Genomic DNA, 17,104 nt, shown 5'->3' on the forward strand with positions numbered 1-17,104 from the left:
CACATTTGTACATAGTGACCTGTCAGTCACAAGGTGGAGACCAATCAGACCAATGTATTTGGCAACAAATGAACTCGATGCTCAAAAGAGCACCAGTACTGAATATAGAATGATAAGGAAAGAGTCAAATAACAGTACTGTGTGTTACTTTGGGTCAGTCGGCTCTGTGAAATTATTGAAAGCAGTTGTGATACGGTGATTCAACTCCTGGATCAAACCATGAAATTCTGCCGCCGCCGCCTTGTTGTGAGAATCAGATGAAACCAGAATCTTCATTTCTTCATTTTCTTGTTTAGAAACATCAGGACGAGCTCATCATCTCGATCACACAGTGGATCTTTTCTTGAGAAAATGAATCTTCCACAAAAGCACAACACGTTCAGTTTATATAGAGTACACTTGACATGGCAAGTACGGATCTGGAAAATTCTGAATTTTGTCTCGATAATCTTTTGCAACATACTTTCTGTGTAATGGCCTTAAACATGACATATATATGTGTATATACAACGTGTAAAGTAAATATCTTGCTATATTAAACTGAACTTGCAGAAACTTCTAACTAAAAGCACTTATTGGGAAAACATAATCTGAGGTCATAAATTAAGTGAAAATGAGAGTATTTGTCACAGGCTTCAACTTAATCAGACTTCTGTTTTCCGCCAGTGGAGTCGTACTCTGGTGGCTCTGCTTAGCAAGAATGCAGGTTTAAGGCATTTCTCGATCGGCTTCACTGATTTGTAGTCGACTCAGTCTTTTACAGTGGTACACTATCAGTCATGGATTGGCTTCCCTGGAGTCTGAGCCTCAAAGTTACTGAAGCAATGTGGGATCATTTTGAAGAAAAAGATGAGGCCAACATCTGGAGAAGAGCTTTGAATGTCTTTCAAGAAGCCTGGACCTGAGAACTGAGAACAATTATTAGCTTTCAAGCTCGATAGACTTGTGCAGACTGTTTTTACTGTATTTCCATCCCCGTTTGCATATGTTTCAGCACCTAGTTTCCATTTTTCTAGCTACACATAAAGGAATGAGGGATGACTCAAGACTTTTGCACAGTACTGTATGATTACCAAGTGAAATATTTTTGTCAAATTTGTTCTGTTTAGTCATTCATGAGAAAAAGGGCTCTGTGATAATTAAATATTAGCACCGTTTGACATTCTGCAAGATTAATTCAGTGAAGCTATTTCAATTAAACACGAGTCACTAACGTTCATGATTTTTCCTACATTTGCCACAGTCTTTATTATTATCAGAAAAAAAATTACCCATGATTTAAAATGTATCAGCTTCTGCCTTCATGTAACTTAAACAGACTAACGTTTGATATGTAGATATGTTCTGTGTTTAAAATATGAGTTAAGATTGCACAGTGGGACCCAATCTTCAGGTTGGAGATAACTTGTGGAACAGATTCATCAAATCACTTATTGATGGGAATTTTGGTTTCAGCTTTTACAGAGACTGTAGCGAGCTCAATAAGAGGCTCAAAAAAGTGTCAAACACGTCCTCAGAAAAGGAACTTGCTGTGTGATGAATATTCATAATCAAAACTTATGAATTAGGGACGAGATATTAGATAATTCTAAGGAACTAAATGTTAAAATAGAATAAAAATACATTTAAAAAAACAAAAGAATTTCAGTAGAAGATTAAACAGAACAGTTTTTAACAGGTTTTTTTTTTTTTAAAGACTCTAAAGAGTCAGCTAAACGCAGCTGGGGGGGGGGGAGGGGACTGTTCGAGAGCCCTGGTGCTGCAGGCTGAAAAGCTCCGTCTTTCCTTCCAGTATTCAACTGGTATTCAACTGTGAGCTTGCTTACTAGAGTATATGAGTATAGTAGGCTAGACTATAACAATATAATCTTTTAAAGGGTGTCTGAACGCTTGCCTTTAAAAAAAAAAAAAATTGCACACGTTTAAAATAGAGTGTATTTATAAAGTCTCCCACTCTGCGCTCTCTCGGCAGGACATATCAAACGGCTGTAGCAGCACACACTTCCTCCAGAAAGGTTTGACTTCATCTTCCAGTTTATTCGATCTCTTTCACAAAGAATTGCCAGAGAGTGGAGAAGGAAATACTGGTGTGAAGTGTTCTCGAATGGCGCCCCGACTCATCGACTCTTTCATAACCAGAGAAATAATCACTGCGCTCACACAAAGCTCAGATTCATTTTAATAAGCTTTTGTCATGTGTGTCACAATCACGCACACATGCTGATATTTTAATATTCAAATGCTGTAGTACAGGGAAGAGAGAAATCAGGAGGGGGGGGGGACGTAAGCCTGATGCGAAGCTGCCGCTGATCACAGGTAGAGTGAAGCTTACGAGTACGCACAGTCCATTTTTCATAAGAATTATCTGCCTCATTTCACACAGTCATCATAACACCGCTCCTAACCTCAGCCATTAGTGGGAAGAAGTGAGAAAAAGAAAACCACCTCCTCCGACAACATCTGCAGGAGAACCGTAGCACTTCAAAAAGGCAATCACCCATTTGCAACTTATCTTCCTGATGAAGATGGTCTTGATCTGCGTCAATGGCAAACAGGAGGAGGAGGAGGAGGAGAAAGAATCTGGATGTGAGTGTAGCGGTGTGTATCCACGGCAACCAAATCTGACAAATCCACTCTCTTAGAGTTTGCTCTTGACTGTGGCCTCTGTGGGAGCAGACAGAGAGAGAGGGAGAGAGGAAATGGAAACATGTAAAACACGGTGGGGGGAACATTTTACCTTGGTCATGCAGCGGTTAAAAGCATTTTGGCTTCTGGAGCGTCTGGTTGCTTCAGAGGGATCTGTTAGCGAGGATTAGTCACTCTCAGCCCAACATGGCTAAGGACGCACTCAAAACATGCAAACACACAATCATACACATCAGACAGACAGCCAGCGTAGGTAGTGCCAGGTGTTGGAGACACATAAGGTTTATAGTGGAGACTTGGAGGCCTGCCTGCAGCAGCTCTGTCACACTGACAGACAGTTCCGGTCCATCTAACAGCCAAGCACCACTACTGCTACCAAATCTGCTGCACATCCATTAGAGGAGAAAGACGCCAGCAGCTCGCTCAGACTTTTTTTTAAAGGGGCACACCTGGATTTTTTGGGGGAAAATAACCTCTTCGGTCAGCTGACCCAGGGTGAAGATGTGAAAGTGCTGATTTCATGGTTCAGGCATCTGACCGGCTGTGCCGCAGTTTGAGACTTTGGCTTGCTGAGTGGAAGCTACTGCTACAAGAAATAGGAAGAAAAAACAGCCTCTAATGCTCTGAGCTGTACGCACTGATCATTCTTTAACACTTAGCCTGTAAAGCAATAACTACATATTTGTTGGCCAGTTGTGGGTAGAGGAACAAGCTGTAAACACCACAGTGATATAATTTGACCTCACAAGGTCATCAAAGTGAAAATGTAGGTGGGCAGATGTCAATTTGCAGAAAAAAAAAAACAGGAAAATATTTGGAAAATATGAATCACGTATTCAGTCTTTATCCATTTTTGTTCTTTCGTCTGGTATTTTAGCAGAATATTTAGCTACTCAGGGAGAAAAACAGCTGGTGCACAGACTGCAAATAAAAATATTCACCACTACTTTGTGGAGTTTTCTTTTTAAACTCTGAGTTTCTGCTGCTGTCATGTTTTATATTTGAGCCACAAGCTGATGGTAGCAAACTTCATCAGAATGGTGCATCCAAACAAAGAGATACATGCTAAAAAAGTGCTAGCTTTGAAATAAAACACTTGGGCAGGCTATATTATTTGTCAGATAACTGCATTAAAATGCTCCAAAATAAAACAATTGGTTTAAAAGTGATCGCTATGAGACAGTGCCTTCAGCCACTTTTGTTGCCACCTACTTGTTTCTCAAAGCTACAATGACCAAAAATGTTTTTGCTCCTTTTTTAGGCAGAACATTTTTTATTTATTTATTTTTTTTAAACAGGAGTCGATGAGAACTGACTCATTTTCGAAACTGGCCTGAAGTGAACTGGAGTTTCTGCCTTGATTTGTTGTGGCTGATGACTAAACGTCTCTCTAAACATATCCACAAACTGATGACAAACTGGATTTAGACATAAAAATACATTTTCCTTCCGGCCAAACAGAAATAAAGGGCTGCTGTGATTTTACCTTGTAGCTTATTTTTCTACATAGGTAGCTGAGGCGCAAGGTCGGTGCTTTTTGCTCAGTACTCTGACTACTGTTCACTGCCTGTTATAGTCATATATATTTAGTCTTGTGGTTTTACTTTTAAAGGCAATGTATAACAGCTTTTTAGCAAACGTTACTCGAACAAGAATAAATAGTTTGTTTATTGGGTACCATTTTCAGCAGTGGATAAATACACTGATGATGCTCTACTGGGTATTAGTCAGCGTAAGGGCGTATGTGGGATTCTCTCAAAATAAACTCACACCTGCGCATTAAATGTTTTAGCAGGAAGTATCCACTTCTGCTTCCCCCTTTATCTGCAAATACATTGTTTTTTGTATATTTTGTATCTACATTCCCTGGACACTTTATTAGGTATACCTGTTTAACTGAGTGTTGACATAAATAGATAGTTAGCTGATCATATGGCAGCAACTCAGTGCAGTTGGGCATGTAGTGACCCTGCTAAGGTCAAACTGAGCATTAGAATGAGGAAGAAAGGTGATTCAAGTCACTGAGCGTAGCAGGGTTTTGGGGTTTGTCTGAGTATTTTAGAAACTGCTGATCTGCTGGGATTTTCCCACACAACCATCTCTAGTGTTCAAAGAGAGGGGTTTGAAGTTAAGATAATATCCAGTGAGCAGCAGTTCTCTGGCAGAAAATGTCTTGTTAATACCAGATGTCAGAGGAGAATAATGGCTTTGAGGCAGCAGTAACTCAAATAACCGCTTGTTACAACCAAGGCATGAGGAAGAGCATCTCTGAACCCATAATGGATGCGCTACAGCAGCAGAAGACCACACCGGGTGCCACTCCTGTCAAATAGGAACAGGAAACTGATGCAACAATTCACATGAGCTCACCGAAATTTGTCTTGCTTGAGGATTCTTGATTTCTTCTGTAAAATTTACATGGTAGGCTCAAAAACAACATTAAATCGTGTATCCATCCTGGTTTCCAGGCTGTTGTTGGTGGTGTAAAGGTGTGCTGGGCCCCTTAGTATAGAATGAGTGCCATTCAAATATCACAGTCTGCCCAAGCATTGCTCTCTGATCCCTGACTCCTGCAGTCACAATGCTACAGTATCCTTGGCAAGATACGAAGCCCAGAGTTGCTTCCAGTGCATCAACTGGAGTGTGAACATGTGTGAACAATAGAAAGAGCTTAGGCTCAGAAAATTTTTTTGTATGAATGCTTAGGTGAATGAGACTTAGACAGCAGCAGAAAGCACTTTGAGTTCATCTTCTGATGGCTACTTGCAGCAGGACGTGTCATGTCATAAAGCTGAAATCACCTCAAACAGGCTTCTTGAACATAGCAATGACTGTACTCAAATGGCCTCCACAGCCACCAGATATCAATCCAATACAGCACCATTAAGATGTTATGGAAAAGGAGATACGTGTCATCAATGTGCATCTAAGAAATCTGCAACAACTGTGTGACGTCATCTCTGAGCAGTGTTTCCAACACCTTGTTCACGCTATGCTCCCAAGAACGAAAGCAAGGGTTCAATCCAGTGCTTGCAACGGGTACCTAATGAAGTGGCCAGTGAATGCTTATAAAAAGCAGTTCATCACATTTTGAGATCTCATTATTTTTAGCAATTGATCCTCCTTGAACTGTAATAAATGAAAAATCCTTTCAGATTCGGGGGGCTAGTGGTCAAATCTGTTTACAAAAAAAGATTTTAAAAAAGATTAAGACTCTTGTGTGTGAGTTCATATAAGAGATAAGGCTGCAGTGTTGATTGGATTCTCCTCTTAGGTTAAGCAGGCTTCTTCTCTTCTCTCTCCCACTCCTCTTTAACGCCTTGGCTGTCTGGCCATGTTTGTAAAAAAACAGAAAACTCTCTCTGTGTCTACATTTGTTTCTTTATGTAGAACTCTGCTGCTGCCAACACGTCTAAAAGCACTCAAAGGTGAGAAAACAATGTTAAATGACATGCATGCTGTATGTTTTCTTGAACTGTTGAACTGCAGAACGCATATTAATGTTACAAAGGGTGATATATTCCAGCGCCAGCAGCATATCTCTGCTTTGACTTTCCTGCGCTGAGACAATTTCATGGTCTCATTTTCATTTAAAATTAAACACTGCAATCCTGCTCTGGTTCACTTTTTTCTGTGGTGATTAAGTTTGCCTGATTTCAGTTAATTTCACTAATATTTCTGCCATGCATCTCTATTATGAGTGTTAGAGTGACCCGGCTCCATCTGAAGCTCTCATTTAAATTTAAATTCTGTCAAACCCAAAAGCACGGCTTCACTCGTACAAAGGACCTGCGGTTGATAATTTGTTGGATTTCTTTTCAGCAGCTTTGGTAGCACCTGCGTCCCAAGCCACATAACACCCATTAAAAATTACAAAACCAGAAAGCATACGACTGTTAAGACCTCTCTCTCAAAATGTTCCGAAGGCAAGAGGTGAGTTTGATTTATAGCAGCGGTAAAGCAAGACATTAGGGGTTAAGGCTGCAGTTGTAATACCGATGCTTAATTTGAATAATTGAGTGAATGACTGATCATGCTTAGGAGCCAGACTGCTTGGCAATATAACACCATAAATCACAAGTGTAATCAAAACAAATGGGTAAAGTCATCATGTCACAGCTAAAGCCAACATAACATTAAATACATTTTACTTATTTACAAAACTTCGTTTAACCAAATAGATCAATCTGTAGCGATGGCACAACACTTTCCTTTTAGTCTGTTTTGGAAAGCAGGTGAGGCATGACTCAAGAAGGCACCTTGGAGGCTTAAAAAGTGGTTGTTATTTTTCATTTAAATCAGACCCTTTTCACCACTGCAGGAAAAAAACAAACAAAAACAAAGCCCATTTCTTTTTTCCTTGCATCATTTCGAACACTAACTAGCTTGAGGCCAGCCGTTGTACTCAGGAATGCACAGAATGCCATTTTCATTTAACTGAGGTCTAAATATGAGCAATTTATTTGCAAAATGGGACGAGTGCCGGTTGAAGGAAATGTCAGAGTTTCCCCTCCGTGACACGTAATTTACATTTTGCACTGGGGTTAAGACTGCGTGACGACAAACAGACTGAATGCAGTTAAGTTGATAGAAGAAACCACACATGTTGACGCACAACACCACGATGGTTACCTGAACAACGGGTCGCTGCCACAGGTCAGGCTAAAGTGGTGGACGAAGAAATGAAGGCAGGATACAGAATGAAAAGACATGTTTGTATCAAATACAAAACAAAGAAGCTGCAGGACACACACACACACACACACACACACACACTGCCATTACTCTCAAGGTCCTTCCTGTTAAAAGGAAGCTCAACAGTGAGAACTTTGATAATAAGACAGCTCATGAGCGTAGAGATTGTGTGTAACATTCATTCATATTCCAGGTGACTCATGTGATCAGAAATGAAAGTACAACCTGCGTGTTATCCATAAAGTGCCACACTGACTATGCTTTTTATAGGGCAAAAAACTGAAAGCGGGCATCATCTTGGTTGCTTGACAAAATGCCAGTGGGAGTTATCAATAGGCTTTTCTTTTTTTATGAGTATCAGAAAAAAAGGCTCTGTGGGAAAGCTTTAATGCCACCGTGTTTGGTTCAGCAAATCTCTACAAACTGACACCCTTTTTTGTGATTTTTGAAACTTAAATGCAAAAGAAAGTAGCTCACCACAATAATGTTAGGCTATAAATCAAGACTGTGTGACCAAAATCAAGTTCCTGTGTTTAACTCTATACCCCTTGAAAGTCCACTAGGAGTAACCTTTGCAATGTTTTTTCTGACTTGAGTGCTTTCTGTCATATTTCTGCTTCTAGAAGAAAATGCCAAGGTTTGCAGGTTAGTGAGGGTGGTCTCCGCCTCTGCGGCTACCCTCGGAAAAACCCAGAAACTATTCTAATGGTCAAACCGTGTCTTTATTGATATATAACGAGGTGTCAAGGCTCGTCATTAAGGGTACCGGGGAGGTCGTCAAATGTTGTCTTTATGGGGGAAATGGTTAATGTGATGATGCTGAATGTCTTCAACAACTTACTCTTATTTAGCCACTTATTAACCACCTGCTTTCTCTAGCACACATAAAGCTTAAAATTTGCAAGTGGGGCATTTATTTTTTTGTTATTGAACAAATGATTGCCATAATTTCTATCTAATGAAGGTCAGTTGGACCAAAACGTTGTGATTTAATAAAATAATGGTGAATAAGACAGAGTACAAGAAGTTATAATTGATCTCTTTAAACACTCTTACGCACCTGTTTATGAATTTTGAAACTACTATCGAACAAATCATAAAAATGACCAAAGCGAGTGTTGACCACAGACTTTATGCTATGCATCTAAGATTCCATTCATGCAGGCCTAGGCAGTGGTTACTGATGACCTGGAAAACACATGTTGCTAGGAGAAAGTGTGTAATCCCAAGCGGTTAGTGGTTGCTGTAGGTTGCCAGCTGTCACCAGGTGAAAATAGCTGCAAAGAGCTACGCTAAATGCCTCTTTTTGATTGCTGTGGTTACTGGCGGGTGTGCATCGCCAATAGTTTGCATGGAAGATCTCCACTTGTCTGCAAACCCTCGAAAAACTGCTCGCTGAGTGGTAGTGAAATTATAAAAAAAGTGCGACACAAACCAAAAGTTAAAGCTGCACCGACTGAAACATGATGGTTTAACACTGAATCTGATTGTTATGATGTCAGACACACACACACCTCCTCCCACCCCGCTGATGTCCACTCAGGAAAACCCCTGAGTGACATAATATCAAATGTTTTATTAATTAAATTGCATTAATATTTATAAACAGAAAAAAAACACAAACCAATAAAAATATACAAGTGCTATTAAACGCTGAGCCACTGACCCCGAGGGCTGTTAGACTGGACACTGAATCATCATTAATATTAATTAATGTCTACACAATCATAATGTCTGTTTTCAGCAAAACAAAAACTTGCCTCCAATTAACATCAGAAAGTCTTCCAAGAAGACAAAGGTACATTATTTATGCCTTAAGCTCGCATATATATCTTATTTTATTTGACTTTAGCCTTCGACTGTACTTGAGTTTATTTATACATTTTTGCAATTAAAAAAATGTTTTCTTTAAAAAATATAATTTCAATATGGCGTGTCATACAAACAGAACCAAAGCATTTGCACTTTGTTACTTCCCACCTGCTGTTTGTATCGCAGTTCCTTTAAATTTCACTACCACCAAGTCAGTGTTTTGACAAGCATCAACCACTCACCAACCAGTCGTGGAATATACATTTTTCCCCAGTGACCTGTGGTTCCTAGGGGTCGCTGACAAATCTTTAGGGCTGTCTGACTGAAGTCTAAAAAAACCTTGACATGAGTGAAGTGCAAAATGTTAACTCATTTCTAGAGCTCAGGACTCATTTATAGCTATTTTATACCAATCTCACTGCATCCATCTTGGTTTTCTGGGGCTAAAATGCTATATGTATATAAGAACAAACTAACACAAGCTCATGGATGGATGGATTTTCCTTCTCTCTGCAGGCCCTGAACACATGCTGCTCCCTCCCTATACTTGTTCTCTCACAGAGCCATTTACACATCAGCCTGGAATACCTCTCAAAATCAATCAATGTTAAAAGCTGTTTGGTTGCATTAATATATGGCTATTTTTTTGTATGTGTGATCCCGATCCTGTATATATGTCAGGAGCCATGGTTTCCCAACACATTGCATTATGTATTCCTCACTTCATCTGTCACTGGTTTTAATGTTGTTGCTGATACGTGTAGCTGCACATATATATGAAGGAAACTCACCAGCAGGAAAGTAGAGTGGCAGGTTCTCCTCATACAGCTTCTGATCCTTCGGCAAGAACACGCAGAAGATGACTCTGTCCAGCTGACAGACACACACACACACACACACACACACACACACAAAATGACCTTTATTGCAAGCATATGCAATAACTCTGAATCCATCAGTTGCAGCAGGGAACAATGTAAAAATGTGTGACACTGTGCGGCGGCAATATCAGGAGAATGCCACTAATGCATCAGTCCATTACTCCACTATTAGCTCCCTATTATGATAATGCCACGACAAGGCGCTTATTACTCTGTGTGCTGGGGACAGAGTGCTGAAAATGTGCAAAGAGAGGGAAAGAGTGGGTATGTGTGTGATAAAGAGAAAGACAAAAAGACAGAGGCAGAAATAAAGGGGTTAGAGAGATCATCACACACACACACACACACACACACACACACACACACACACGCACACACAAAGCCATAAACATAATACAGTAGCTTTCAAACAATATTAAGACATTGGCTGAGAGTGTGCAGCTAGTTTATGACAAAGAATCTTTATGCTCCGAGCTCCTATGTTGTTTAGACCCCAGCTCTGCAGTCTATAATATTTATATTATGCTCTATATATCTGGACAGAGTACAGTACACACTGTGGATGTAGCCTGTAATGATTAAAGTTACTTTAGCTACAGTAAAACGATGCTTCTAGGGATATAACCTCTACTCTGCTCTGACTCTGACAAACATTATTACCACCCTAATGTCTCTACAAAGGTTTTGATTTCTCTGTTTTGGGTGAGGCAGTGCAATTTATAGCCAGGCTGTTTCCATCTCTTTCGGCCTGGTGTGGGAGTTTAAGTCTCAGTGCTTTCAAAGAGACATTTCAGCAGCATGCTAGCCTGCAGCCCATGTTTTTCAGCCCCGGCTTGCTGTACAATTACCATCACTCATCAGGATTTGCATGGAAGCTAAAAGGGAAGATATGGAAATGTAACTAGATCCCCTAGGCTAAGGTTTGAAATTTCTAACCTCCACACGAAGGTGGCTCCACTTGAAAACTGTAGAAGTGGGAACTAATTCTCACACTACTGCAGCACAGAGCCTAGAGATGCTAATGCTAACAATAACAGCAAGTCAATGTAAATGGCTCTATGAGAACAGCCTGTTGTTAATGGAAACACGTTACACAACCTGTAAATATTCCCCTCTCAAACAGAAAACCTGTCAACTGTTGTGGAAATTACATTAGTCTTTGTGCTCTTGTGAAAATGCATGTCCTTTAACAAACGACGCATCTAAAAATATATATAATACTGTGCTTTTCAGCTTTACTTCAGGCTCGACAGCAACTAAAACAATATTCTCACCACGATGTCTATTTAGTAGATTTTCAGTCATAGCGCAACTTGTCCAGAAATAATGCAATTGTGGAACTAGTCAAATTATTAATTTAGAGTTTTAGGATTTCATACTGCTTAACAGATGAGATTGAAAGTCACACTGATCATTAGCCAAACCTCATCCTGAAAATGATTGTTCATTCACACCAAGCTGTGTTTGATCTGCTTTAAAAAATATTTTAAAAAATTGGCTAACTGTGGTTAACAAGAGAGAATTTGTACATCAAGGCTCCCCTTTTTGACCAGCATGGTGCAGTCTCTTCAAAACATTTGTGCTTTACTTTTAGTGAGTTCCACCGTTTCCTTTTATTAGTCTATTATTTAGCACCAATTAGCAGATATGTCTTTCTGTAAAGTTTTTGGATGGAGTTTGCTCACCAACTCAGAGTGTTAGAAGATAAGTTGTTCAACAAAATAGTACAGAGGTGACCAGAAACCAATGAGTGGCCTCTTTGATATACAGTCCATGAAAGTATTGCACACTTAAGAGAATGTAAAGCTATACCGATCAGTTGATGAGCTTGTAAACTTTTAGATTTTTCATTTGGTTAGGTTTCTTTCCACATGGAGGACCAAAACGTGTCACTACAAACCGCGTGAGAATGCTCAGTCTGCTTACTGGCAAGATGCGTCAGCAGTGAGAGCATCAAAAATAAACACAGAGAGAAGGTGCTGGGTCCTGGAGTAGTAGATAACGTGAAGAGTTTTCTCCTAGCATTTATATTTACCTGGGCATGTAACTGTATGTAGGAGGCTACTAGCTACAGTACATCTGTGGTACTGCTTATTCCCAGAATGCAAAGCAAACCCAGCTAGAGGAAGGTGTTGAAGCCTGCAGTGTACACTTGGTAGTTGGACTGGACCATGTCCATAAAGGAACCACTTTGAAGACATTTATAATGAGACCAACTTTAACCAGAACGTTGTTGTTTTGGTCTGTGTCTGAATGTGATTGCTGTGTTTACAGCTGCAGAAACGAACGGCACCAAGTGGGGGAATAATTTGATTTGAACAGATTAAAAACCGTTACAGGTGTGACGACACCCCAAGAGTTAGGGGAGAGCAGATCGTTTGTATTGATGCCAACATTGACATTGGATCCCTAATGATGTGATAGGACTGATACTTTAATATGTTTCTCTCCAAGTTTGGTACATTAAATTCATAAATCATCTTGTACTGCTCTCCTTTAGAGTTTAAAAATATCAGTGATATTGGTTCTGTATTTACTTGGTTTTGCAGTATCACACACTGCTGCTAACGTTTAATTTAGACTTCTGTGGGAAATTTACATCCTAACTTGTGCAGTAACCGGAAGCTCCTTTGATCCCAACCCAACGCGTGGTTACATTTCTAGCGAGGTGCACGTCAGGTTATGCAGAAGATTGCGGCGTAGGGTTAAAATGGGGTTCCAGCTATGACGCAAGTTACCCCATAGACATAATGCAGAAGTGTAATTAAATTGTAAGAGTAGGGTGGGGCTTTGCAGCTCAATGCAACTAAAAAGCTCAATCTGCTGAAGAAGCTCGTGATTATGAATAAAAAGCCAGAAGAGCTGCTAAAAGGATTTGATGAGACTCTCTAGTTGACTCTGAGTCTAATTCGAGACCCCCCCCGGTCCCCCAAAAAACAACAACAACAACAACAACAACAGCAGTTACATTTTAAAACTGGTATGTTTTCTGCACATAAATGATTAGATTTTTATTACATTTGATGCAGAATGTAGGCATACTGACCTGTGTCTTGAGTCCATTTTGCACCTTACTATGTTCGCAGTTTTCAATTTCATTTCAACATTAAAGCGCTCAGAGGCAGAACACGCTCGACAAAACCCCATAAAACTTTTCAATTAATGAATAAACCCAATTTCCTCTGGTAAACATTCTCTCTTTATATTTATGTGGTCGCCTTCAATATTTTTTTTCCCTTAAAAGCAGAGTGGAAGTAGTTGTGGGCAGAATATAAATAATTTTGTTGATTTGGCCTTCTGGTCTTATTTACTGACATTCGAGGCTTGCTGTCTGTTGTCCAGTCTGGTGAGAAATGCAATGATTTGAGTTCATTTGCTATGCACAGAGCGGCTGATGGCATCAGTCGACCGGTATTGCTACAGAGACTCTGGAGATGTCAGAGCTAACAATAACATCATCAGCACCCTCTCTGGGAGGCCGTGCAGGACGGCGGTAACAGCGAGGCTTCAAAGATGGAAAAAGAGAAGTGGGAGGAGACCAGAGAAGTAAAGGAGGGGAAAAAGGGAGGAGAGTTTAGGGCTTGTCAATGACTGATTGGAAAGTTTCCGCCTTTTCCAATCTCTTCCTCCGTCCCTCCCCTCCAGTCATCTATTCCATCATTTTGTCTTTTCTCCGCTTGGCGTTTCTCCTGAGAGAGAAAGTGTGTGCGTGCCTGTGTGTTTGTGTTAGTCGGGTTTGGTCCCGCAAGGAGCCAATTAAAACGCAGACTTGGCCATGAGCATGAGAGAGGCAGAACTTGGGTGTGTGTTCAAAAATATTTTTTTGTGTGTCTGATTGTGTGTGTTTTCTCAATGCACCCTTTTCCTCGTATCGCCCGAAAACAAAAACAACAGCTGTGAGAGAAATAATACCTGGAGGAAAGGGTAGGGGAAAAATTGCCAATCATGCAGGCGCAAACACAAACACATACCCACCTTGTCATGATGTGCATCGAGGTAGTCCCTCACAGTTTTTAACGCCTCGTGCACAGCCCGCTCAGATGGATATCCTGCAGAAACACAAACACACACGCGCAAGTGACATCAAAAATACACACACAGTTTTCGAGAACAGGTGCAGAGAGAGATCTGTGTGCTTGCGTTGTGCTGTTGTCTTCGGCGCTTTCTGTTCTTCTTTCCACTATTCTAACACTCCCCGTTCTGACTCCTCTCACGTCGTCTGATCCCGACTCAGTTATTCCAGCGAGACGCAGACACAACACACTTGTTGGTTACGAGGAGACAGATGGAGAAAGACTGCTTTTCTTCTTCTATATTCATTGAGCAGCTGAGACCTTTCACTGCTGGAAAATTATACCCAGCGCTGGTAAAGCAGCACAAAGGCAATGAAAACTCATCATCTGGCCAAACTGCTCAACCCAAACAAACACTATGTGATTATACATTAGGAGATGGTTCAGCGTGTTAGCACAGGGGAATACGCGACGGTACAAATTAGCAACATACAATTTGTTAGAGCACTGAAACAAATGCACTGAAGAAAATGTAATATAATATGTTAATATGTGCCCACTATGGCTTGTTATATAAAACATTTTACTGATTGACATGTGCATCTAATTCAAGTGGCCTCACTCCATCTGCACAGGTGTTTTCACTCCTTTTTCTGTTTATTTGGACCGATTGAGACCTGCGTCACTCTTTAATTCAATATTTCAACCCTTAGAATTTTAATTTTAAATGTATATGTTACATCCACGCATAAAATACTGAAATAAAGACTGAAAAATACAATGGCGTGAGCAGAGCTGTTCACTGAGCACACTGATTGTTTTGAATAGTTTCCACTGAGTGCATTCATTGCATATGATGTAAACAGCACCACAGGTTGTCAGCAAGGCTAGTGCTAGTGCTGGAGGAGGCAGAGAAAATGTGCAGCTTACAGCAGTGCTGTTAAATATTAGAGGATGATTTTGAGCAAATCTGTGCAAATTCGCACAGGAAAAAAAAAAGCTCAGCCAACTAAGCCACTTTATTAGGTACATCTGTTCAGCACATATCTAATCAGTCAATGTAAATGCAGCGACTCGATGCATTTAGCTTTATAGGTGAAGACACCCTGCTGAAGTTCAATACCAAGCATTAGAATTAGAAACTGCTGATCTACTGAGATTTCCCCCACACCACCATCGCTAAAGTTTTCAAAGGATGGTCTAAAGGAGAAAAGATCAAGTGAGCAGCAGTTCTCTGGGTGGAAATGTCACAACTCCTGCAAGCAAAGAACAGCAAATTCACACTACAATTCGCAGGGGCTCTCCGATCTCAATCCAATAGAGCACCTTTGGGATGTAGTTGAACAGAGGGACTGACATCATGGACGTGTACCTAACAAATCTGCACTAACTGTGTGATACGATCATGCCAATATGGACCAAAACATCTGAGGAATGTTTCCAGCACCTTGTTGGATCTATGGCACAAAGAATTATGACTGATATGCAGACAAAACAGGATGCAACACAGGATTCACAAGGTGGCTGCTGGGTGTCAAATTAATGTAATTTGTGTCCATATGGGTCTGAAAAACAAGCCACAATGTCAACATAATAAGCACCAAACTTGAAATGTCAAATTGACTTAAAGGATCAGGGCAGTTTTTGGTAATAACCACAAAGGATCAGTCATGGAAAGTGTAAGATCCTGTGGAAACAGCCCATAAAAAGTCCCGTAGAGCTGAATTACGTCTGTCCTGATTTCTACTGATTGGTTTATATTTACATGCAATACCAGTGAAACGCTTAGGCACACTCAATCATCGAAGAGCATTTCTTTATTTTTAATTGATTTCTACATTTTTTTAAAAACAAAACAACATCTGCTGAATTCGTCAGTGACCTACAACACAGTAGGTTGAGCTTTCTTTCTAATGCTGATCCAGGAAATTGTACCACATATGTGTATTGGGGTCCTGGATTATTCTACTAGTAAATAAACGATTGCGATGAATCATCAATAGCCAGTGAGAAGAAAACTAAACCATAGACGCACCTGTAAAGCCACTAAACGATTGATCTTCCAAAGCAAACATCACTGATATTCTCATAAATTTTCAACATATTTTAAGAAATTTACTTTTTTTTTTTTTATCACGCTCGCTTTACTTCATGCTCACTCTGTACAACAATCAAAAGAGTGTAATTTTGTGCATTTGTGCATCATGTTATCTTATTAAACATAAAATGTTCTGATACTGTGACGCACAAATAATTAGAAACATATCTGCCCTCAGGTGTGTCTGAGCTTTCGATTGGTACTTTTGTTTTTCTTTGCATGTAAAAGTAATCTGTCTGGTTTAGCAGTAGGAGAGTTCAGTGATTTATTCAGTTTAGGGAGTTTCAAAGATTGGGGGCTCTACTGAAGCAGCTCATTTATAAAATTAAAATGCAGGAAAATAAACATTAAGTGGTTTATTTCGGTACCGCAAATTTAGTGCAAAAACTCTGAGCGCGAGCACCGATTTAATCTCAGAGCTTAACTTGCACACCACTGGATGTGAAGCACAGCGTGGAACACGTTTCCCTTTTTAATATTTAATCAAAACCAAAATCTTTCCTCCAACCTTAACTCGAGTGTTTTAGTAATCTGTACTTTACCACATATCTGACGCAAGAGGCAACCTGAGGAGAAAAATGTTGCTAATGAACATAATCAAGGATGCAATTATATTCCCTCCAAAAATGTATTTACCGTCCTTATTAGTAAAGTAAGTAAACTATTTCGCTTATTTCCCAGCAGAGGTCTTCTCACCTCCGCTGTAATGAGGTCTGCTCAGCCTTATTGACTGAAACACCAGCAAGCTTTGCAGGGCCTTAAAGTGCAGCTATAATAGTGGTACAAAGTCTGGGAAGAGGTGTACATCATCTGTGTTACTACTAAAAAAAACAAACAACAAACTACTAGTGTGACTGCCTGCCAGGCACATTTGTTTTTCCCAATTTCGTTAAATTACAGAGTGTATAAAACACTGACGAGGAGCAGTTAATGCTTTAATAGGAATTAAGTTACAGCTC

The 17,104-nt window shown here is 40.1% G+C and overlaps 1 protein-coding gene across 3 annotated transcripts in view; it reads right to left on the bottom strand.

The window, feature by feature from the left end:
• Nucleotides 1-1,692: 1,692 nt before the first annotated feature.
• The window catches only part of macrod1 (mono-ADP ribosylhydrolase 1), a 143,525-nt gene continuing 128,113 nt past the window's right edge, over nt 1,693-17,104 (bottom strand). Inside the window, exons 8-11 of one of the 3 annotated variants that reach the window (XM_040015975.1) lie at nt 14,010-14,083; nt 9,945-10,026; nt 7,279-7,308; nt 1,693-2,664 (exon numbers count right to left, since the gene is read on the bottom strand). In XM_040015975.1, the coding sequence (XP_039871909.1) occupies nt 7,304-7,308; nt 9,945-10,026; nt 14,010-14,083 (161 nt within the window). In that variant the 3' untranslated portion in view covers nt 1,693-2,664; nt 7,279-7,303. The remainder of the gene's footprint in view (nt 2,665-7,278; nt 7,309-9,944; nt 10,027-14,009; nt 14,084-17,104) is intronic. The other 2 variants (XM_040015976.1, XM_040015974.1) reach the window with 2 other exon arrangements.

Source organism: Simochromis diagramma, unplaced genomic scaffold (genome assembly GCF_900408965.1).
Source record: "Simochromis diagramma unplaced genomic scaffold, fSimDia1.1 OVJJ01000685.1, whole genome shotgun sequence".
NCBI classification, from domain to species: domain Eukaryota; kingdom Metazoa; phylum Chordata; class Actinopteri; order Cichliformes; family Cichlidae; genus Simochromis; species Simochromis diagramma.